General features: G+C 35.8%; 5 protein-coding genes across 20 annotated transcripts; all 5 read left to right on the forward strand.

The window, feature by feature from the left end:
• The first annotated feature begins 2,468 nt into the window (after positions 1-2,468).
• On the forward strand, positions 2,469-5,561 carry AT3G26700 (Protein kinase superfamily protein). Of its 5 annotated transcripts, none has more exons than NM_113581.4 (8): positions 2,469-3,312; positions 3,477-3,706; positions 3,824-4,032; positions 4,121-4,247; positions 4,348-4,422; positions 4,503-4,686; positions 4,773-4,905; positions 4,980-5,561. In NM_113581.4, the coding sequence occupies exons 2-8, from the start codon at positions 3,556-3,558 to the stop codon at positions 5,241-5,243; spliced, it is 1,143 nt and encodes a 380-aa protein (NP_189304.2). In that variant the 5' UTR covers positions 2,469-3,312; positions 3,477-3,555; the 3' UTR covers positions 5,244-5,561. The 5 variants fall into 5 exon arrangements, with proteins under 5 accessions (NP_189304.2, NP_001327329.1, NP_001327330.1 ...); NM_001338820.1 differs by having other exon boundaries at positions 2,469-2,779; NM_001338819.1 differs by having other exon boundaries at positions 2,469-3,706.
• A 548-nt stretch (positions 5,562-6,109) lies between these two features.
• On the forward strand, positions 6,110-7,639 carry CCB1 (cofactor assembly of complex C). The gene is made up of 4 exons (NM_113582.5): positions 6,110-6,772; positions 6,870-6,991; positions 7,064-7,216; positions 7,301-7,639. The coding sequence occupies exons 1-4, from the start codon at positions 6,437-6,439 to the stop codon at positions 7,491-7,493; spliced, it is 804 nt and encodes a 267-aa protein (NP_566797.1). The 5' UTR covers positions 6,110-6,436; the 3' UTR covers positions 7,494-7,639.
• A 1,810-nt stretch (positions 7,640-9,449) lies between these two features.
• Positions 9,450-16,214, forward strand: AT3G26720 (Glycosyl hydrolase family 38 protein). 5 transcript variants are annotated; one of them, NM_113583.4, is made up of 29 exons: positions 9,450-9,797; positions 9,888-9,971; positions 10,042-10,130; positions 10,210-10,384; positions 10,513-10,632; positions 10,715-10,798; positions 10,874-10,945; positions 11,030-11,143; positions 11,248-11,348; positions 11,431-11,524; positions 11,615-11,782; positions 11,878-11,967; positions 12,219-12,284; positions 12,378-12,434; positions 12,536-12,755; positions 12,916-13,049; positions 13,140-13,202; positions 13,290-13,349; positions 13,437-13,508; positions 13,612-13,659; positions 13,739-13,858; positions 13,958-14,023; positions 14,134-14,246; positions 14,329-14,413; positions 14,564-14,674; positions 14,756-14,851; positions 14,942-14,989; positions 15,547-15,615; positions 15,707-16,214. In NM_113583.4, the coding sequence occupies exons 1-29, from the start codon at positions 9,594-9,596 to the stop codon at positions 15,941-15,943; spliced, it is 3,060 nt and encodes a 1,019-aa protein (NP_189306.1). In that variant the 5' UTR covers positions 9,450-9,593; the 3' UTR covers positions 15,944-16,214. The 5 variants fall into 5 exon arrangements, with proteins under 5 accessions (NP_189306.1, NP_001327432.1, NP_001327434.1 ...); NM_001338823.1 differs by having other exon boundaries at positions 9,458-9,797; positions 14,942-15,443; positions 15,707-16,203; NM_001338824.1 differs by having other exon boundaries at positions 9,458-9,797; positions 15,317-15,615; positions 15,707-16,203.
• A 196-nt stretch (positions 16,215-16,410) lies between these two features.
• Positions 16,411-20,434, forward strand: AT3G26730 (RING/U-box superfamily protein). 8 transcript variants are annotated; one of them, NM_113584.5, is made up of 9 exons: positions 16,411-16,870; positions 17,037-17,086; positions 17,173-18,483; positions 18,703-18,791; positions 19,093-19,195; positions 19,290-19,394; positions 19,560-19,683; positions 19,767-19,943; positions 20,012-20,354. In NM_113584.5, the coding sequence occupies exons 1-9, from the start codon at positions 16,657-16,659 to the stop codon at positions 20,155-20,157; spliced, it is 2,319 nt and encodes a 772-aa protein (NP_189307.2). In that variant the 5' UTR covers positions 16,411-16,656; the 3' UTR covers positions 20,158-20,354. The 8 variants fall into 8 exon arrangements, with proteins under 8 accessions (NP_189307.2, NP_001326197.1, NP_001326198.1 ...); NM_001338831.1 differs by having other exon boundaries at positions 16,524-16,870; positions 19,290-19,683; positions 20,012-20,434; NM_001338832.1 differs by having other exon boundaries at positions 16,524-16,870; positions 19,767-20,434.
• Positions 20,435-20,568: 134 nt separating this feature from the next.
• CCL (CCR-like protein) lies at positions 20,569-21,804 on the forward strand. The gene is made up of 3 exons (NM_113585.4): positions 20,569-20,951; positions 21,035-21,187; positions 21,273-21,804. The coding sequence occupies exons 1-3, from the start codon at positions 20,755-20,757 to the stop codon at positions 21,346-21,348; spliced, it is 426 nt and encodes a 141-aa protein (NP_189308.1). The 5' UTR covers positions 20,569-20,754; the 3' UTR covers positions 21,349-21,804.
• The last annotated feature ends 127 nt before the right edge of the window (positions 21,805-21,931 follow it).

A 21,931-nucleotide genomic window follows, 5' to 3' on the forward strand; every position in this document is an offset into this window, starting at 1 on the left:
CCGGTTTGATTCGTTGGTATCTTGGTTATATGAGTGGTTCACCACAAACAAATTTAAAATACTTAACAGGCCCACCAAATTGGCTAGATAGCCCATTAAGTTTCACTCTGTGTAGAACAAATGTCCCCAGTTGTTCAACTAAAAACAACTTATTGGGCCTAAAATGGGCCTTTTAAATTGAAGTAGACGGTTGGTGCAGAAGACTATGATTGATTTAATTTTTGAGTCACTTTTTCAATCATTTCCGATTTTGTATGATTTATTCATGATGATGACCACGACCGCCGTTTCAATCATTGGTCTAAAACTCTAAACATTTCAAAATTCTCTAGTTTTTAAAAGAACGAAATAAAAAAGTTTGAAAAAAAAAGAAGAGAATAAAAAAAAAAAAAGTCAAGAGAAACGTTAAAACGCAGATTGAAACAAAACATAGAAAAACGCGAAACGCAGATCGTGGAAATGTGAGTTTTTGAAAAGTTAGCGTCAGAGAGAAGAAGGAAATGTATGTCGATACAGCTGGCTTATGACCCCACCATTTTTTTTTTACTCTGTCGATGTGAGGAATTGTGGTCCTAAATTAATTATTTTATTTTGTAAAAAAGTGAGTTTGTTGAATTTTTTATTTATAAAAGAATATTTTATGAATGTTTGTTCGCTGGATATATCTATTTGTCATTAATAACAACAAAAGGGTTAATTTTTTAATTTGCTTTCTAATAGTACTAGTTAAAACTACAGTTCTTTTTGCTATTATTGTTGGTGTATTTATGTTTTAGTTAGTAGCAGTATAACATGTCAAAAATAAAAAATTTAGTAGCAGTCTAAGATGTAAGTCATGTGACATCTACCTATAAGAATCAGAAACACTAGTATGAAACATAATTAAATATTCTATTTTGATTTATAACATTGTTAATTATAATTTTGTATTAAAATGGTGAATTATAAAATAAAAATTCTTTTACTAAACTTAGATTTTACTAAATTACAAATATATGATTAATAAATGGGAAAAATGTCATTTAATTCCCCAACTTTAAAAAAATGGTTATTTTATACATCAACTTCGTATGTGCCCGTTTAAAACATGAACTAAACGTTGACTAATTTTTAAAACATGATCTTTCGTTGACCAGGCCAGAATAGACATGCCGTTATCAGTCATTAACGGAACTTTTAACGTCTGTTATCATCCGTTAACTTTATTAGTCAAGTTTCAAATTGTGGTCATTTTAAACATCAACTTCTTATTTGGCCATTTAAAACATGAACTAAACGTTGACTACCATTTAAGACATGAAAAATTCGTTAACCAGGCCAAAATAGATATGTCTTTATCAGTAGAACCTAGAAATAATGACTGTTAATCTGTCCAAAACAACGTCGTTTGAGAATAATCGAAAGAACACAAAGATTTTTTCCATATAAAATCTCCATATCAAAAGTTTTAAGCAGAACCCAAGAACATAGTTTGATAAAGAGATAATCGCAGTGCCAGTAATTGGAAGCAAATAAAGGTGTTTTCGTTTATATATTTGTTTTAAATTTTAAAGGGAATCATGGAAGCAAATTGAAGACTCATTATAAGATTATTCGTCTTGTTTGAGCGGTTGTAGAAATAGATTTGGGGAACTGGGGTTTCATTTAGAATCTTTTGATTATTCTCAAAACAAAGTCGTTTTAGGGATACTAATAAAGTCGTTAACAAGTGATAATGAATTTTATAAGTTCTTTTAATGAATGATGACAACATGTTTATTTTGGCTTGGTCAACGAATTTCTCATGTTTTAAATGGTAGTCAACGCTTAGTTCATATTTAAAATAGTCACATATAAAGTCGGTGTTTAAAATGGCCACAATTTAAAACTTGACTAATAAAGTCGTTAACGGATGATAACGGATGTTAGAAGTTCCGTTAATGACTGATAACGGCATGTCTATTTTGGCCTGGTCAACGAATAATCATGTTTTAAAAGTTAGTCAACGTTTAGTTCATGTTTTAAACGGCCGCATACGAAGTTGATGTATAAAATAATCATTGTTTGAAAGTTGGGGGATTAATTGACATTTTTCCCATTAATAAATTGACTCTTAATGTTTAGATTAAGCTTAGAATTAACAAATCAACTGATAAGAGTTATAACAAGTTTAAGCTCTTCTTCTTCCTAAACTGAATATTATGCCAATATTTCAAATATTAGAAATAAAGGTTTTAAACTAAATGTAAATCTATGACATGACATAATCCTTTTATATTTTTGTAATAAACATAAGAATAATAGGATAGTGCAGAAAAAGCTGTGATTCCAATATAATTATGTGATTGATTGACTAAACAAAAATATGAAGTCTAAAGAATTATAAATTTCTGTAGTTATGAATCCCATCTATCATTGGTTGCTTATTAATTTATGAGAAAAATAAATTTTTATTGACAATCTTATTTGTTTTGTTTTTGGTAGTCTAATATTGAAGTACACATTTATTAAAGTAATAAAAATAAACCATTTTAAGGACACATACGAAAAAAGAAAAAAGAAAAAATAAACAGAGAGAATTGCGGAGTAAAATAAAAAGAAAAGAGAAGAAGGCAGAGACAGAGTGGTGGTCTTGTTCGTCTCCTTTCAAAACTTGCGGCGGCGGAAACTACGTTTCACGGCGGCGGTCTTAAGTTTCTTCCTTCTGAATCTTCTCTCTTAAAAAAAAAAAAAAAGTTCCCATTCGCTGTAATTGCAAACTGGCCAAGTACCCCACTTGCTTCTACTCTTGTCTTCAAAGGTTCTCTTTTTTTATTCCTTCCTTTTTTTTCACCAAATTAAACAAATGGGTTTGGTAGTTGCACAAGAGTAAAAACTAACCAAAGTAAAAAGTTTGATTCTTGTTGTTGTTGTTGCCGTTGTTGATTCTTAGTTAAGTAAGTAAAAAATTTTCGGTGAGTCTTAAGAAAGAGAGAGAGAGAGAGAGTTGTTGTCTGAAACGATGTCACTTTCTGTCGGCATTGTCTGCGTTCCGACACAAGACTTGATTTCTTCTTCTTGTTCTTCTTCTTACCCTTTTACCTTCAAGTTGTTCTAGAAGAAACTGCGGCGGTTTGATTTGATGTTTCCATTGCTCTCTGTTCCGTTTTCACACCAAGCTTTCTTGTTTCTGATTAGAAAAATAATTTGATTCCTTGAATCTGCCGATATAAGGAATTTTTTTCATTGAATGTGGAGAAAAAAAAGAATGTGGGGAATCACGTCATCGATTTTGTTGAATTTGTGTGATATTTAATCGCCGATGAAGTTGAGATTTTCTGGAGATCTGTCAAGGTTCTTTTAAAAAATACTTACTGCATGTTGATTGATTGATTTTTACAAAGTTGACACCTTTTCTTTTTTTACCTCTCAAGCTCCTCTGTTTGCTTTTAAAACTGTCTCTTCTGTTTTTTTTTTTTTCTTTTCGCCGACATTCTTGTTTTATTCTTTCTCTCCAGGGTTATCGCATGGTAGTAGAAGCTTGGAGCATCGGTGAGGAAAAGAGAAAGAGAGAGAGAAGGCAGTTTTGTTTTCCAAATGTCAGCAATTCTTGCAGCTGCCATTGGTGGTGCTGTAGGAGCTCTTGCATTGATTGCTTTGTTTGTTTTTCTCCTTTGGTTTTGTGTCTTTCGTCGTAAGAATCTGTCTAGAACTTCTGAGACTGGCTCTTCTGATCCATCTACTCAAGGTAAATCACAAATCCCATCAATTCTATTCCTCTCTCTCTCTCTCTATTGACTTTCTTGGATGATATCAAAATGATTTAGACTTTTTTTTCTTTTGTTATATGTTTGTGTGAGTTCAGAAGGAAGAAATGTTGCAATTGAGTTGTCAATGAGAGAAGCTAGAAGATTTGAAATGGAGGAACTTGCTCAAGCCACCAAGAGTTTTACCAATAAAAGTCTTATTGGTATTGGCAAATTCGGCGAGGTTTACAAAGGTTTGCTTCAAGATGGTGTTCTTGTAGCTATCAAGAAAAGACCTGGTTTGCCTACTCAAGAATTTGTTAACGAGGTTTCTATAATTAATCTTGTTCAAGTGTTTGCTTTTAGTCTTCTTAGACCAAGTGTATTGATTGAGAGGATATGGTTTATTTCTTCAGGTTCGTTATCTATCGTCTATCCATCACCGTAATCTCGTCACTCTTTTGGGGTTTTGCCAAGAAAGCAACACACAGTTTCTTGTCTACGAGTATGTTCCTAATGGAAGTGTTTCCAGTCACCTGTACGGTAACTCTCTGTCCTTAATGTTATTTTCATTTGGTATTTAATCAGTTTGAGAAATGAGTTTGGACGATGTAAGCATCGTTTAGGTCTTTTCCTCTGTTAGGTGCTGGTGGTAAAGTACCTGGTAATAGACTAGAGTTCAGACATAGGCTTGCAATATCTATAGGAGCAGCTAAAGGTAAATCCTCTACAAAATCCTCATTGAAGCCAGCTCTAGCTTGTGTCCTGATCTTGCATATACCCTTTTGTTATCTCTAGGCTTGGCACATCTTCACTCGTTGAGTCCTCGGTTGATACACAAGGACTTCAAAACCGCTAATGTTCTTGTGGATGAAAATTTCATTGCTAAGGTTGCGGATGCAGGAGTCCGTAACTTCTTAGGAAGAGAGGATGTTGGTACATCGTCTCACATTGTTGCAGACCAGATTTTCCTCTCCCCAGAGTAAATTAAAAAGATTTCACCTTCTAAGCTCTCATATGCTTCTTTTTAGTATCAAAGTTTCTCAGATTGTCCCCTTTTTTTTTCAGGGTTCAAGAGTTCAAAAGATTTTCAGAGAAAAGTGATGTCTATGCTTTTGGTGTATTCCTCTTGGAATTAGTAAGTGGAAGAGAAGCATCAGAACCATCCCCTTCAAGCTCAACGCAAACTCTAGTCGATTGGGTATGTAATCACACTCAAAACCGTGCCAATGTAATCTATTTTGATTCTCATTTTGTATGCATTGGGAGTTGCAGATGCAAAACTTAACGGATTACGCAGATATACCAATGATGATTGATGAGAGACTAGGAGGTACATACACAGCAGAAGGAGTTGAGGAACTTATTACATTGACACTAAGATGTGTTGATGTATCAAGTGAGAAGAGACCAACAATGAGTTTTGTTGTGACAGAGCTTGAAAGAATATTGGATAAAGAAGTGAGCTTAACAACAGTAATGGGTGAAGGTACTCCAACTGTTACTCTTGGAAGTCAGCTTTTTAAAGCAACCAAGTGATTATTATAAAGGAACCATCTTTTTACATATATATACATATATATATATATATTATATAAGTTCTCTGAGACAAGAACCAATCAGAGAACTTAAGGAGGAAGAAGAAGAAGACTGATCAGCTGTTTTGTGTTAAGTGTATAAAGAACAGCTGAAGCTTATTGTTTGTTTGTTTTTTCCCTCCTTTTTCACTTCCTTTGGAGGTTATTATTTTCAGCAATTATTTTTTTGACAATGAGTGCAGAAAAGTATAACTTTGTAAAAACATTATTTATTGATATAAAGGAAGCAAAGAGTGGAATGTTGTGTGATTCTTTGTTACATTTTACTCTCTACAAAAGCTTTGAACTTAGCTTGAAAGACTTTATTGCCAAGTTGGTTGGTTGAATAAGTTTTGATGAAAAGATTCCAATTGGCTAACTGTTGAACTAACAGAAGGTGATAACTCCCTGTCTGAAGAACTCTAATTATTATGTTTGTACAGAAAAACTCAGAGCTACTTTTTCCTATAAAGTAGCCAATTTTGGGAAAGATTTTGACCTTTAGCTTCAACCTACCTATGCTTTGATAGCCTTTATTGCCAAAGGGGAGATATAGTAACCAAGTTGGTCTCTAAAGTCTTGATCAAAGATTCCAATTGGATAACAACACTCTTGGTCTTGGACTAGTATAGTTCCTACATACTCCATTTGCTACTAGTGAAAATAAACTCAATGCTCTGATTTATTACTCTGTCCCTAGTTTTGCTAAAAAACCTTTGTGGGCACACAGAACTATAAACAAACAGTCTTTGGAACAGATTGCAAAATCAAAATCATGTTTGGTCTGATTTTATGTCGGGAGAGATTGAAGATCTAATGATAAAGACTCTTCTTCTGTAGATAGTTAACTCGTTAAATTGGTGGGTCTCACATTTATTATTACCTTCCAGATTTTGACCTCACAGAAGCAAAAACACAGTAGTGATTGAAAAGCTTAGAAAAGAAATTACAAAACCAGAGATTGTTGATTCTTAGTTCATACATAGAAGAAAGAAACAGAGCTAATGTTTTGTCATAAATACTAAAAACCGTTAAAAGTATATTTTTAAAATGAGAAAAAATGTGAGCCATTCGATTTTTGGATAGACCCATCATGTAAAGGTTTAAGCTTTTTTTTTGTTAGCCAAAGAGAAAGCCTTTTTAGTTCTATTGACAATGGCGACGAAGCTGATTTCTCCGCCGTTGTCTTGTCCGTGGGTTACTTCAAGAGAGGTGATAATCAAAGGGCTTCCACGGCGGAGAAGAGAATGGATGGTCACGAAGAGAAACAGAGTCTCTGCTGTCACGGCCATGATTGTGGAGCCACTTTCTGTTGTTTCTTCTTCAGCAATTCAGATTCATCAATGGTGGGAACAAAACCCTAATTCGTTACTGTTAATGACGGAGGCTACTGGTGGTTATTCGTTGGCTAGCTATTATACGTCTTTGGGTTTGTTTGTTATCTCTGTTCCTGGTCTTTGGTCTCTAATCAAACGCTCTGTTAAATCAAAGGTTCGAACTTTACTAATTACAAAACCCTAAATTTCACTTCCAATTCCCAATTTCTTCGATTTTGAAAAAGCTTGAATGCAATGTTGAGGATTTGTAGATAGTGAGAAAGACGTTTGTTGTTAATGACGTCAAGAAGGAGCCAAAGCAAGTAGCTGGAGAGATTCTATCTTTCTTCACAAGGAAGAATTTCAATATCACTGATCGTGGAGAAACAATCACGTAAGCTACAAAAAGCTCGAACTTTTCATTTGGGTTTCTGTGTTTTGTTACTGACATTGTTTTGATAAAAAGATTTGAAGGAAAGATGGTTCCAAGTAGAGGACAAGCTGCTCTGCTTACGTTTTGTACATGTATAAGCTTAGCAAGTGTTGGTCTTGTCTTAACCATTACAGTTCCTGATTTTGGAAACAATTGGTTCTTCATCATTCTCCTTAGTCCACTCGCGTAAGCTCTCTCTCTTTAAGGTCTCTGAGACTGTTTTTTTGTCAATGAAATGGTGATTATTTTGTATGTGTGTGTGTGTTGCAGAGGAGTGTATTACTGGAAAAAGGCGTCGAGGAAAGAGGAGATAAAAGTGAAGATGATGGTGGGATCAAAAGGGAGATTGGATGAGATTGTGGTTCAAGGAGATGATGTTCAGGTCGAAGAAATGAGGAAAGAGCTTCAGCTTAATGAGAAAGGCATGGTTTATGTCAAAGGTCTCTTTGAGAGATCATCATAATGATAACATTTTAGCCTCCCATTTTTGCCTTTTGGGGAATGTGTCTATACTTGTTTTATTAAGGTTGAGATTAATGACTTTTTAACTCATTTCCCATACTTCATACTAAACGAATCGATTTGAATATAGTTCATTTGATTGAGCAATTTTGTTATTTTGAAAGTCCAAATCCATTTTTTCATTACCAAAGACAACAATAAAGCCACAAATTTACTAAGAATTAGTAAGTATGGTCTTCCTGAGTGATCGGCTAGTCCATGATTCCCAAAGCCAAGGTTGTTCAGTACTATATGCCATCAATGATGAGTTCGAATTATATGTACATATGAAATGGGAGATATGGATACTTCGATGCCATTGAGAACAACTCAAAAATCTTGGTGATCGAGACTTGAAATAATGACAGCATTAAGTGTACATCTAAAATGTGTTTTGGAACTTTTCGAGATCCTTCAGATGCTCGAGGTTTGACACATTTTCTTGAACACATGATGTTCAAAGGATCAAAGCTATATCTTGACCGGAGTGAGGTATAATGATTACAACAATAGTAGAGACGAATACGTGGAGATAAGTATAAGTTTGTTATGGAGGCTAATAAGAGGTTAAAACACGATTGAAAAAAAGAAAAAAGAATCATGAGAATAAGACTTGATCAAACATAATACATTCTATGAAAGGTAAAACACCAAGATGTAGAGTTGGCAAAAAGAAACTAGAAAAAGAAAGTGGAACTTGTTTTTTTTTTAATATTAAATTATATATTTTTTAATATTAAATTATATATTGACAACATATAACTTTTTGTTAATATTAAATTATAGAATTTATTTTCATCTTTATTTGAAATGTTAATTATATATTGAAAACATAAAAATAGTTACATTATTTGAGTATTTTATTATATAAATCTTGGTTTTCAAAGTTAGTAACTCGTATGATCTTGATCAGATGATGCACAAACTTTGTAGACATCATGGTTAACCTAACATAAATTTATCTAAGTTAATCAAAAGAATCTTACAAATTAAAAAATGATTAGGTCGAGGTGAAGAGAACAAATTACCACATAGTGTTGTAATTAGACGGACATATATGTTTAAGTTAATAATGGGCTTTACCTCTATTTGGGTTGAGCTCAACCTTACTCGATTAACAAAAAATCTGAAGGTCGCGTGTTTGATCTACGCTCACCGCACCATTTGTTAAGAATAAGAAACGTAATCTCTATTTCTTAACTTCCGATACACCGTTTCACAAAAGATTGAGCCACCGGCACATCACCGATTCATAACTCTCTCTCACAAGCGACACATACGTTACTAAACATTCATCAAACAATGCATAAAACTAATTACAAGTCTAATCTCAGTATTTATATACAATTGTTTCTTAATTTTTCTTCTTTCTTCTCTTCACTCACGTGATCAATACTAAACTTTGACTCTCTCTTGTTACGACCACAAATTTTTGACGTATCGAAATGGTTGTCAGTCTAATAAAAAACCGTAAATAAAATCTAGTAAAATCTCTGTTAAATTAATAGTGTTGGAATCAAAATATTTTGATTTATAGTGATAAGTTATCTCTAAATGAATATTTATTATTTTATGATATAAATGAATTGTTAATTTGTAGAGACATTTTTTTATTTTTTTATTAATATACGTATATCACCTTGAATAATTAATACAAAGATACTTAAATGATACTGTGTTTATATAAAAAAAAAAAAAAATCATTAGCAATCATTCGATTCGGCTTGCAATAATCTAAATGGACCATTTTATCACTTCTCCAACAAGCAACTCTACAGTGTTTAATTTTAAATTAAGAATTTAATTATCTATATCGTCTCTTCTTTAGTTAGGAAGTGGATAAGATAAAGTCTAATCCAAATTAAATCATTAATACAAATAAAGTTAAGACAAATATTTAATTTAAATAAATAATCAGAAGAAGAGTGATGATAGTGATTCTTCACGCGCCTCTCTCTCTTCTTCGTCCTCTACAAAAACACTTGTCTCTCTTCTACACATTGTTCTTCACGAACCTCTCTGTATCATCTTCATCTTCTTCTCCCGTAAAGCTCTCGCGTCTATGGCGGTCAAATGTTTCTCTCTTTATCTGATTCTGGCGGCGATTGTAATCGGCGGCGTCACCTCCGAGTACATAGAGTACAACACAAAACCGAGAATCGTCCCTGAGAAAATCAATGTTCACTTAGTTCCTCACTCACACGACGATGTAGGTTGGCTTAAGACCGTTGATCAGTACTACGTAGGCTCCAATAACTCCATTAGGGTACTCTCCCTCTTCACACATCTCTCTCTCTGTCTCTTTCCATGGATTCTTTAGGGATTTGATTTTTGTTCTCAATTTGATTTGAATCAGGGAGCTTGTGTTCAGAATGTATTGGATTCTGTAATCGCTTCATTGCTTGATGATGAAAATAGAAAGTTTATTTATGTTGAAATGGTAAGATTCAGATATTACCAAATCCGGAGTTTTCTTTTGTCTTGCTTGATGAAATTAGTATTGTTCTTAGGCTTTCTTTCAAAGATGGTGGAGGCAACAAAGCAATGCTAAGAAAGTTAAAGTCAAGAAGCTTGTTGACTCTGGTCAACTTGAGTTCATGTGAGTTTGATTGATCTCTTACCTTTTTTGTTTTGATGACTTGTGTGTATCTGTTTGTGTTGATATGTGGTTTTTGTAGAAATGGTGGAATGTGTATGCATGATGAGGCAACTCCACATTATATTGACATGATTGATCAGACTACATTAGGCCATCAGTTTATTAAAACTGAGTTTGGTCAGGTTCCTAGAGTTGGTTGGCAGATTGATCCCTTTGGACATTCTGCAGTACAAGCTTACCTGCTTGGTGCTGAGGTATAATTTGTTCATCGTTTTTGTTCCTTTCGTTTCATAGTGAGTTTAGATGAGTTCAGTATGTGAATGATTAGCTTATATCAGCTCTAAGTTATTTTGATCGGACAACCCTTTGGTTTCTTCTACAGTTTGGCTTTGATTCGCTGTTTTTCGCTAGAATTGACTACCAAGATCGTGCAAAGAGGTTAAGAGAGAAGACACTTGAGGTTATTTGGCAAGGTTCCAAGTCTCTTGGCTCTTCTTCACAGGTTTAAACCGTTAAACCTCACATTATAATTCTGCTGTTTCCATAGCTGGCTTTGTCTCATTGCTATTTGATGTTACTTGTAGATATTTACTGGTGTATTCCCAAGACATTATGACCCTCCTGAAGGGTTCACGTTTGAAATAAATGATGTATCAGCTCCTATCCAGGTAAAAGCAATTGAACCGGCTGTGCTGTTTTTGAACTTTGTTTGAACGTGCACTGATGAATCATCTTGAATATAGGATGATCCTCTCCTTTTTGACTACAATGTTCAAGAAAGAGTCAACGACTTTGTAGCAGCAGCCCTCGCACAGGTAAAGATCATATCCATTTTTTCTTGAAATTAGCTAATAGAAAAGAAGCTTTGCTGTGATGTGACTTGGATTTCTCTTTTCAAGGTTAATGTGACCAGGACAAATCATATAATGTGGTTAATGGGAACTGACTTCCGTTACCAGTATGCATATTCGTGGTTCAGACAGATAGACAAGTTTATTCATTATGTTAACAAGGTACACTGGATTTTCATACTAGCATACTCATATCAATTGAATTTCACTAGTCTCAAGGTAAGAGAAATACCAATCTTGATTCTCTTGTTCTTTGGACAATCCAGGATGGGCGTCTCAATGTTCTGTATTCGACACCATCTATCTACACCGATGCAAAATATGCTGCAAACGAGTCCTGGCCCCTAAAGACTGATGATTTCTTCCCGTGAGTTTGATAGCTCGGGTTTTACTTTCTACAAATGCAAAATGCATGTTGATCAAATAAATAATACATGTACCTGTGTCAGGTATGCGGACAAACCTAATGCATACTGGACAGGGTACTTTACGAGCAGGCCAGCCTTTAAGAAATACGTGAGGGATTTAAGTGGTTACTATCTGGTATGGCCTACAATTATTTTATATAAATTTCATAGATTTGTGGTTTATATTTTGCTCTTTTCTTACACGGCCTTATCTGTTTTCAAACAGGCAGCTCGACAATTGGAATTCTTGAGAGGAAGGGATAGTTCAGGACCAACAACTGATATGCTAGCCGATGCTTTGGCAATTGCTCAACACCATGATGCAGTTAGTGGTACACAAAGACAACATGTGGCTGCAGATTATGCTCTTAGACTCTCAATGGGCTACCTGCAGGTGATTTTTAGTTAGGCATCTCATGTGTTGTTCATGCAATTTTTGTGTTTCTTGTTGGCATAGCAGTTTAAGAATTTCTCCATGATCATTACTAGGCCGAGAAATTGGTTGCCTCTTCCCTTTCCTTTCTATCAGCAGCAAAATCAAGTACTGAAAAGAAGAATCCTGGCACAAAATTTCAGCAGGTAATGTGCTTTAAGATTTTGCAGGATTCCAATATTACTGGTCGTGTTGGAAGAGTTGAAAAGACATTGATATCGAATTTGAGTGGTTATTAATATCGCTTCCGCAAATGATGCTGTTGCTTAAGGCAACAAAGAAGTTTTAGTAAGCTGCTTTGTAGCATTTTCATGACTTGAATGACTCAAGTTCCCAAAACTTATCATAATCTATGTTAAGCTGATTCTTATCTTGTGCATTATATTCATATTGGCAGTGTCCCCTGCTTAATATTAGTTACTGTCCTGCATCTGAAGCTCGTCTGTTGAGCGGGAAAAGCCTGGTAAGTCTAGCAGACAGGCTTCCTTTGAGTCTATGAAGCCTTGGACCTCTTGGTTAGTTTTTATCTTCTGTTCACATTGATCTCTCCTTGTAGGTGGTTGTTGTTTACAATTCTCTAGGATGGAAACGAGAAGAAGTTGTCCGAGTTCCTGTAAGTATTTTCTTATCTACTTGGTTGACCAGTGTAGTTCTCACTTTATCTTTGTTTGTTATCCAATATTATTTACCAAATCTACCTGATAACTTCTTTAGGTGTCGTCTGAAAATGTTATTGTGAAAGATGCATCTGGGAAAGAAGTCGTGTTTCAGCTTCTACCTCTTTCAGAAATCGCTTTGAGAATTAGAAATGAGTATGTCAAAGCGTATCTGGGAAGATCACCACGGGATACTGCAAAACACGTGCTTGCATTTACAGCTTCAGTACCACCTCTTGGGTTCAGCTCGTATGTAATCTCAGACACTGGACGAACAGGTATGTTTCAGAATATGTAATATTGTGTCATAACATTATTATGAGTTATAGGATCTTGAATACAATTGCATATGTTTTAGCTCTACTAGCCGCAACTTCCTTACTGATACCAACGGATGTTATGTATTTAATTACATCTTCGTTTTCTAATTTGATTAAGCGCGTGGACTATCTGCATCATATGTTACTTCTGGAAGCATGAATCAAAATGTAGAAGTTGGCCAGGGAAATCTAAAGTTACGCTATTCAGAAGAAGGAGTTAAAATAACTCGTCACTTAAGTACCAAAAATCAGGTGTGCCTGTGTTTTTTATATCTTAACTTACCTATTTTTCCATTCGGATATGTAAACATCATCTGATGTTGATTTTTGGTGGATTTTAAGGTTACTGCAGAACAGTCATATGCTTATTATATTGGAAGCAATGGAACTGACAAGGATCCTCAGGTAGCTCAGCTCTTTAACAGATACAACCTTATCTACTTAGCTATCATTTTGATGTGTGTCTGAACCATTCTCATATACTTTTATAAGGCTTCTGGAGCTTACGTTTTTCGACCAGATGGTGTGCTTCCAATTAAATCTAAAGAAGAGGTAATACATATAAGCTGCATCTATAACCTTATTTCCCGACAGTATGTGAAAACACAAAAGAAAAACTAATTGTCTAGCCTGACTCAGGCTCAATTGACTATTGTTCAAGGACCTTTGTTCGATGAAGTGCACCAGGAGCTTAACTCCTGGATATCACAGGTTATAAACTCTTTGCAACTAGTTAATGCTCTTAAACAGTTTAATTACATCACAGAAGCTATAACTGTTTGATCCATCTTGTGATGGGTCTGTTAATTTGCAGATTACCAGAGTGTACAAGGGAAAAAACCATGCTGAAATTGAGTTCACAGTGAGTTGATCTCTTTTCACAATTCTTCATGTTAAACTGATGAAGAGAAATTTCAGTATTTTAATTTCCTACTTTCTAGATTGGGCCTATACCAGCTGATGATGGTATTAGCAAAGAGATTATCACTAAACTTACAACCACCATGAAGACAAATGGAACATTTTACACAGACTCGAATGGCCGTGACTTCATCAAGCGGGTATTAGATGCAAAATTCATGTGAAGTAGTTTATTTTTATTTTTGTAACAAGGGGTATTTTGTTTTTATTGTAACATACTTTGTTACATTTTCTTGCAGATTCGGGACTTCAGAACAGATTGGGACTTGCAAGTGTACCAACCGGTTGCTGGGAACTATTATCCTGTAAGGCATCAAACCCATCTGAGATTCCTTCTCGTGGTGTACTAAGGTCTTGTACTAGACTGAGCTGCACTATATCTGGCCTTTTGTCTAATATATATATTTTCTTCCAGCTAAATCTCGGGATATACATGCAAGATAAAACCTCAGAGCTATCCGTGTTGGTGGATCGAGCTGTAGGTGGATCCAGCTTAGAGAACGGCCAGATCGAGTTGATGCTTCATCGGTTTGTCAACTAACTTTCTCTATATAACCAAGACAAGCATATGTTGTTTTGCTTGTATTTCACCTTTTTTTCATTCATGTAGGAGAATGCAGCATGATGACATTAGAGGTGTTGGTGAGATTCTTAATGAAACAGTCTGTCTCCCTGAAGGATGCAAAGGATTAACGGTAAGCTTAAGTTCTCATCTCATTTTTAGCTGTCCAAGTTGCAACGTATCAGCTTTTAAGGGAACATGTGACAGAGCTTGTTTCCAAGGTGGTATTAAATCGTTATAGTTGGTCTTATAACCGTTATGGTAACTCTGAATTGTTTTGCAGATACAAGGGAAGTTTTATGTACAGATAGATAAACCTGGAGATGGGGCAAAATGGCGTCGAACATTTGGTCAAGAAATTTATTCTCCACTACTTATAGCATTCACAGAACAGGTTGCTCTTAAAAAAAAAAAAATACTTACTTCCCTCCAGTTCTATAAGATAGTGAAGTGAGATAAGGTACTTTTTTTGTAGGAAGGAGATAGTTGGATTAATTCACATAAGACGACATTCTCAGCGTTTGAACCGTCATATTCATTACCAAAAAACGTCGCATTACTCACCCTCCAGGTTAGTTGGATTGTGTACTGTATACATGTCAAAGACGGTTTTTTATTAGTTTGACCACACTCACACTATGATTAATTCTGACATTTTCAGGAGTTGGAAAATGGGGAAGTTCTTCTAAGGCTTGCTCACTTATTCGAGGTTCTTACTTGTCCTCTCTATGCGTTTCCACCGTTAATAATGTGTTATAGCTATGTGCTTTTTGGTTGTGGAAATGTAGTTTAACACTAGGCCGATTAAACTAGCAAATAATTAGAGATATAGAAAAACTTGTATTACTCAGAAAACCCAAATCTTGCAGTGTCAGGAAACCAGACAATTAGTTGTATAGAGTTAGTTCATAAAACCAAACCGTAACGTTTAGGGTGTATTTTTCACCTAAAAATCAAACTGTTTTCATGTTTATACTCGTAAAAAGCTGACTATGCGGTTGATCATCGTGCTATGTCATTTGGTTTTCCTTAATAGTTCCACATGTGAAATAAGATGAGACCTAAAGTAATATAGAAGGGAGATGGTCAAGTCCACTAATTGGTTTTAAATTGAGAACCCATGAACTTCGACAGTGTTGCTTTTTTGGTTCACTAAGCAACGGGTAAAATCTAATGTGGAATTTGATAATTATTTTCTATCTCTTCTCTTAATGGTTTCATCGAAGTTGAGTCCTTCTGAGTTACTGTCTTGTTAACCTTGTGAAGGTTGGGGAGGATAGTGAGTACTCAGTTATGGCAAAAGTAGAGCTCAAGAAACTATTCCACAACAAAAAGGTTCGCCAAAAAAAGACGACCCTTCTCTTATTTGTCTCACTGTATGTTAACAAAAACAACTGCCGTTCTGTTTTTAATATGTTTTGAACAGATAAGGGAAGTAAAGGAGACAAGTCTTTCCGGGAACCAAGAGAAGGCGGAGATGGAGAAGAGACGGCTAATCTGGAAAGTAGAAGGCTCGGCCGGGGAGGAAGTGAAGAGAGGAGAGGCGGTGGACGCAGAGAAGCTAGTGGTTGAGCTTGTTCCGATGGAAATTCGAACCTTGTTGATCAAGTTTGATGATCAAATTGAAATGGTTGGTGATAAAGAGCAGCAACATAGGTTATGAAATAATACACGTTGTTGTTGTCTTTTTAAGTTTAATCGGAGAAGAGAAAAAAGTTTGAATTTAGTGTCTGATGCGAGTTTAAAATTCGGGTGATTGCAACAGTCACGAGTGCGATCCCGGTAGGAGTATCGCAATTTCTGCATTAACATTTACGTTTGCTAAGGGGTGGGCATTTTAACCGAACCGAACCGATCCGAACCAACCGAACTCAAACCGACCCAAACTAAACCCGGATTAACACTAAAATTATTCGGTTAGGCTTCTTCTCAACCCAAATAGTTCGGTTTAAAAACTTTCCTATCACGACAATAAATTTTGTTTGGTGTTTACATAACCGAATTAATCGTACCGAATCCGAACTTAAACCGAAATTCCCACCGTTAACCTGGCTATACTGAAACTATATATATACGTATATATATATATATATATACATGCGATGTTGACAAATGAACACAAAAGTAGATAAACTCAAACCGGTAGTTATTACATTAACTGTGTAATAAAGATTCGGTATATCCCACCCGCGAAGAAAAGGAATCATATCACGGGTTAACGAATCCGGGTCGGGTACACGGAGCAATCATAAAGAAGAAACAAAAACTACGACGACAACTTTTTTTTGGCCTTGGTTAAAAAATTTTCATAAGTGAACACAGAAGAAGCGGTGGCTCTGAGCCGGCGAAATCTCCTTTCTCATCCCTAAAATTTTCATGTCCATCTTGCCTCCTCCGATTATCCAAGGTCACAATTCGTCTTCTCCTTCTTCAGATTCCTCTCTAAACCCTAGCTCTGAGCATGGCAACAACTCTTCTTCTTCTCTCTCTCCTCTTCCCTCCTCTCCTCCTTCCCGGATCTCTTCTTCCACCGGAACTCGATTCTCCGGACATTCTGAATCCTCTCACAATTTCTCCGGTGGCTCTAGGGGTAATGGAATTGATTGATTAACTCAGCTGCTTGATTTTGCCCTAAATTTTAGGGTTTTTACATTAAAAGTTCGTTAATTTTGTTGAGTTTTGATTTGGGTTTTTAGGGTCTCTTTGAAAAATCTTAGCTTTTTCTCTAATTTTTTATTCTTTCTGTTAAACTGTAGAACCGAGTGTTGCAGCTGAGGAGGGACATAGCCGTGGATCTTCCAAAGAGGTAAACTTTAGATGCTTCTCAGTAAATGATGAGACTTTAAGTCCTTTTTTGTTGAATGGTCCGTTACTTTTGTTTCTACGCTGCAGATGACACAAAATGGAGCAGGGAAGGAGAGTTTTTCCCCACCTAATGCAGATAAGCGTGACCATTTTCGATATGATGGTCGAAGGAATAGGTCTAGAGGGAGAGGTACTGGAGCTGCTGGTTCTTCTTCTTCTCAATTGCAGCATAATTCCGGACCTTTTAATTCTCCTAGAGGCGGTGTTTCGCATCATAATCCAACTGGTAGAAGAGCTAATATGATAAGTGGGAATCATTTACTGAATTTTCAGTATGATCCGATTTCGCAACCGCAATCTAGGGGTCCTCCTCCGCCTCAAAGAAGGCAACAATATAAGGGGAGGCCTTTTAACAAGGATTTGTTTCTTAAGGCCAATTATAAGTTTGTTGTGTTGGACACTGGAGATCATTCTCCTGATTCAATGGATCCTGATAAAATGCTGCAGTGGGATGATATTATTTGTGTAAGGTATTCTACTCCGTCTCCTGTCCAGTGTCCGATTTGCTTGGAGTATCCTCTATGTCCGCAGATTACTTCCTGTGGGCATATTTTCTGTTTCCCGTGTATTCTACAGTACCTGTTGACTGGTGTTGATAACCACAAGGTGGACTGCTTCAAGAGGTGTCCTTTGTGCTTTGTGATGATTTCTCCAAGAGAGTTATACACTGTTTATATTGAGAACGTCAAGCAGTATTCTGTTGGAGATCCCATCGAGTTTGTACTTTTGACTCGCAAGAAAGATTCTTTTGCTCCTACCCGGAAAAATGAGCATGACTTGGCTGTTCCTAATGGTGAAAATGAGATATATGATCCGTTCTCAAAGTTCACTTTCACCCAAGATGTTGATCTCTCTGTCAGACAAGCAGTTTCAGAGTTAGACAGTTGGATTGCAAGAGCAGATCCTCAGCTCGTTGAAGACTTGGAGAAGCATCTTTATGTAAATGCCGCTTTAGAGCGTTTGGAGCAGAGAAAATTGTACTGGAATGAGCATAAGCTCTCTATTTACAGCAAAGTGTGCACAACGGCTAGAAATCAGACTCAATCATTGTCACCTCCTGATGTTTCTCGAGTTGGTTATCAAGCACCCATGGGGGGCCATGGAGCGCCAGATAGCGGCTCCAATGATCAAGATAAATCAACTGAAGATTCTTCAGCGGATAAGTCAGATGGAGAATCTCAATCAAGTTTGGAAAAGGGTTGTGATAATGATCTTGGTCATCCTCTAGAAGATCAAGACGCACCGTCATCTTCCTCATGCAATGGAAGTAAAGGTTTCCTGTCTCACCAAATTGACACCAAAGACCTGAAGGACAACGACGCGTACAACTTTTATCAGGTAATCAGTTTCTGATGCATACTGTTGTGTTTTCATAAAGTACTAATGAGCTGCATGATGATTGTTTTATTGCTATGGGCTGGTCAATCTCTATAATCTGAAATAAATGTTATTATCTGTTTTCGATAATCTAGGTGGGTTTATTAAATAATTGTGGTGGTTCTATCCATATATGCTTAATTTGTCTTACCTTTGTGCTCTTGTTGTGTACCTATACAGTCTGTTGATGGTCAGCACATTATCCTTCACACTTTGAATGTGAAGTGCCTTCTGCATCACTATGGAAGCTATGACTTTCTTCCACCAAGGTAAGATTCCAGGTCGTTTATGCATCACAATTCTCATTTTTCAAAGACTATGGAATAAGTTCCAATGGGATCTTCTTCGTTATCTAATCATTTCTGCATGTATTTGGGATGCTGATTCAAAGTGTGATATATGGCACTTTTCGTTGATTAATCAAGAACCGTTCGTATAAAGATCCAACTCTTATTTAGTATGAAAATCAGAACGGACAATACATTCAAGTAAAAACGGTTCAGTACAAGATGTTATCATCTCTAGTTTGTTGTTCTAATAGACTTCTGATTTTGATCCATTAAACGGCAGATTGAGTGGAAAGATACTGGAAATGGAAACCATTACCCAATCAGAAGCGATAAGGAGACGCTACCGCTTTTTAAGTCATTTTTCTTTATCAACTACACTTCAGGTATATTTTCTCTTTGTTGCTCCTATCTTCTGCATGTGTTGCTATATCTTGACATTTTCTCATGAGGTTATCCTTGGTTTGGTAATCTTTTCAGATATGTGAGATTGATATGAAGGAATCCTTGCCTCCTGATGCATTTGCTCCATTTATACATGAAATTAAGAAGCGTGAGAAGCAGCGGAAAGAACGTGCTTGGAAGGTATTCTCGTTCTAACCATAAAACACAACCCCACGGTCTACTTCATCTAATATCTTTCAGATTCCAACTCCTATTGGCTTTGTTTGCTTTGTGTCTTATTCTCCTATGTATTCCTTTGTTTAAGGAAAAATCAGGACTTAAGATCATATGATGTTCATATTTCAGGATCGAAAAAATAAAATCAAAGCTGAAGTAGCTGCAGCTGCAGAGCTTGTACCATTGATGGCCAGTTTTGGGCAGTCGTCTTCTAGTGATGACTTTCCCCCATTTTCCTTGGATGACTTTGAAGGTAAACAAGAGGAATCTCTCGTCTCGTAATTGGATTTTAGGTTTATTGATCTAATAAGAAGCTTTTGTTGTGTCTCTCTTAAGCTCTGGGAAACTCTGCCCCAATATCATCAAGCCCTCCAAACATTGGAGAGAGAAGTTCCTTCTCACATGTGACAAGGCTCGGTTTCGCAGCTGGTCACGACTCCCCAAACCTGAATAACGAGCCAACAAACGTTCAAAGCAGCAGCAGCAGCAGTGAAGTCTCAAACGCAACCACAGGTAACCACTGTTTTTAGCTCTGCAAATTCTAAATAGGATTCTCGGATGACCTCTAAACATGGTTTCAGGTGCAAGAAACACAAACATAACATCCTTTGCGAGTGTAGCTTCAAGAACAACAACACCAATGGCACCAACCGTCAAAGAGCCCGGTAAGAGAGGGAAGAAACAGAGCCGAGTACTTCTATCGACAACTAGTGTACGCCGTTACTGAAAAGGCCTATGGATTTGTGTATGTATAATAATCTTTTCATCTAAGAAAAACTGAGTAAAGAAAGAACCAGAGATTATGGTGAGTGAGTAAGTGTAAAACTCAAACTTGGGCTTTGTTTCTTTTTGCAACCCATGTGACTGATAATGAAGGTGTCTCTCATTACTACTAGTCTACTATGCCATTTAGGACAATTATTGAGACTCAATCATATGATCCTCTTGACTCAGAGAACTAGAAAAAAAAAGATTGGATAAAATTTCTTCCAAGAGTGATTTTCATTCTCACATGTTACAACAAAGCATGAACCTTATCCTTTAAAAAATATCTTCTTCCTTTTGTTCAAACTTTTATCTTCTTTGTCATAGAAAGTTTGGACCACTGATTTTAGTCCGTTGGATTATCAATTATTGACCTCAATAATATCAAAATTTACTTCAATGAGAATAAGATTACAATTTTTTATTTTTTTTTGAACACCAACAAATCTGCTTCTTCTCTGGCTATAAATAAAGCATAAACTGTTCCAAAAACAGAACCAAAAAATATCTAAAATCACTAAACCTATCTTCTTAACCAAAAGATCAATAGATTACAAAAATGCAGGGAGCTCTGTTTATCAAACCAACTATTCTTCTTCCTCTTCCTTCTTCAGTTTCTTCTCCAAAACTCACTTTTCTTCTTCCTCACGCAACCAAAGCTTCAAGACTCTCATCTCTCAGATCAAACAACTCATCATCATCATCATCCTTAACGTCTGACCCTAACACCGTCGACTATAACTCCTCCATCCTTTCGTAAGTCCTTTTGATCACTTCCTCAGTTCATCCCCTCTTGTTTCTCTTCTCATTGACTTACTCAATAACATCTCTATACTCAGTGTTTTTCCAGCTGAAGCATGCGAAGTAATCAGTGGATACGCTTGTTCTGCTGATATTTACCCTGAAGTCAAGCTCGATACAAAGCCCGTCTCACGTCCCGTGGCTTCAGAGCCCGTTGACAGAGAATACGAAGAGTATAACAGCCCCAAAACGTAAGTGTTTTTCACATTTTTTAAAACCCTTTCCTTAGCTTGATTTTTCATCTCTGAGTTTTGTGATTTTTGGACTTGGAAACAGGGTTTTCCGTGAAGAGGCCTGCGATGATCTTGGAGGAGAATTCTGTGAACCTGACTTTCAAAAAGATGCCAACTAGAAGAAACAAGATTTTATGTCATGTGAATATGTGTTTGTATTTCTACAAGTCTTTGTAACCACTCCTTAATTTATGATATCTAGCTTCACTACTTAATCAAGATTGATGTTATGGATTAGACCCGAGTTCCCAAAGTTAATACTCTCTCTGTTCCAAGTTATTTGATGTTTTGGGTTTTACACAAGAATTAAGAAAAATTAACTTTTATATTTTTAATTATTTTTTTGTTAGTTTAATAAATATTAGTTGAGTATTTATAATAAATGACTATAGATTTGAAAAGAATGTACAAACTAACCTTGAGTCACAGTATCTTGTCGGAAACATGTTGGAGAACACGTGTAATTACGTAAATGTCCTTTGTAACATGTTATTTTTCCGAAATACATGCGATAACATAATATCCTCTTTTTATCTTGTTATTTTCTCTTATTACATAGTATTTGTAAAAAGCACGTAGTATTTTTTGGAAAAAACATTCTATTCAGTTTAATATCTCATTTTATCATGATATTTTGTAGTAATACACGTTTTTTTATTAAGATCACACTTGATTTCTTTAAAAATATATTCTTATTTTTTA

The sequence above is a fragment of the Arabidopsis thaliana genome, chromosome 3, assembly GCF_000001735.4.
Source record: "Arabidopsis thaliana chromosome 3, partial sequence".
In the NCBI taxonomy this organism is placed as follows: Eukaryota; Viridiplantae; Streptophyta; class Magnoliopsida; order Brassicales; family Brassicaceae; genus Arabidopsis; species Arabidopsis thaliana.

What these genes read in the sequence shown, in the direction of transcription:
- AT3G26730 (NM_113584.5), top strand. Translation starts at nt 16,657, where the DNA reads ATGTCCATCTTGCCTCCTCCGATTATCCAAGGTCACAATTCGTCTTCT. An exon ending in TTTCTCCGGTGGCTCTAGGG is followed by an intron (nt 16,871 to 17,036) that starts GTAATGGAATTG and finishes GTTAAACTGTAG; the next exon opens with AACCGAGTGTTGCAGCTGAG. An exon ending in CTTTATCAACTACACTTCAG is followed by an intron (nt 19,196 to 19,289) that starts GTATATTTTCTC and finishes TAATCTTTTCAG; the next exon opens with ATATGTGAGATTGATATGAA.
- AT3G26700 (NM_001338819.1), top strand. Translation starts at nt 3,556, where the DNA reads ATGTCAGCAATTCTTGCAGCTGCCATTGGTGGTGCTGTAGGAGCTCTT. An exon ending in TGTTTCCAGTCACCTGTACG is followed by an intron (nt 4,248 to 4,347) that starts GTAACTCTCTGT and finishes TTCCTCTGTTAG; the next exon opens with GTGCTGGTGGTAAAGTACCT. An exon ending in ATCTATAGGAGCAGCTAAAG is followed by an intron (nt 4,423 to 4,502) that starts GTAAATCCTCTA and finishes TGTTATCTCTAG; the next exon opens with GCTTGGCACATCTTCACTCG.
- CCB1 (NM_113582.5), top strand. Translation starts at nt 6,437, where the DNA reads ATGGCGACGAAGCTGATTTCTCCGCCGTTGTCTTGTCCGTGGGTTACT. An exon ending in AACGCTCTGTTAAATCAAAG is followed by an intron (nt 6,773 to 6,869) that starts GTTCGAACTTTA and finishes GAGGATTTGTAG; the next exon opens with ATAGTGAGAAAGACGTTTGT. An exon ending in GATCGTGGAGAAACAATCAC is followed by an intron (nt 6,992 to 7,063) that starts GTAAGCTACAAA and finishes TTTGATAAAAAG; the next exon opens with ATTTGAAGGAAAGATGGTTC.
- AT3G26720 (NM_113583.4), top strand. Translation starts at nt 9,594, where the DNA reads ATGGCGGTCAAATGTTTCTCTCTTTATCTGATTCTGGCGGCGATTGTA. An exon ending in CTCTTGGCTCTTCTTCACAG is followed by an intron (nt 10,633 to 10,714) that starts GTTTAAACCGTT and finishes TGTTACTTGTAG; the next exon opens with ATATTTACTGGTGTATTCCC. An exon ending in CAATTAAATCTAAAGAAGAG is followed by an intron (nt 13,350 to 13,436) that starts GTAATACATATA and finishes AGCCTGACTCAG; the next exon opens with GCTCAATTGACTATTGTTCA.
- CCL (NM_113585.4), top strand. Translation starts at nt 20,755, where the DNA reads ATGCAGGGAGCTCTGTTTATCAAACCAACTATTCTTCTTCCTCTTCCT. An exon ending in TATAACTCCTCCATCCTTTC is followed by an intron (nt 20,952 to 21,034) that starts GTAAGTCCTTTT and finishes CTCTATACTCAG; the next exon opens with TGTTTTTCCAGCTGAAGCAT. An exon ending in GAGTATAACAGCCCCAAAAC is followed by an intron (nt 21,188 to 21,272) that starts GTAAGTGTTTTT and finishes ACTTGGAAACAG; the next exon opens with GGTTTTCCGTGAAGAGGCCT.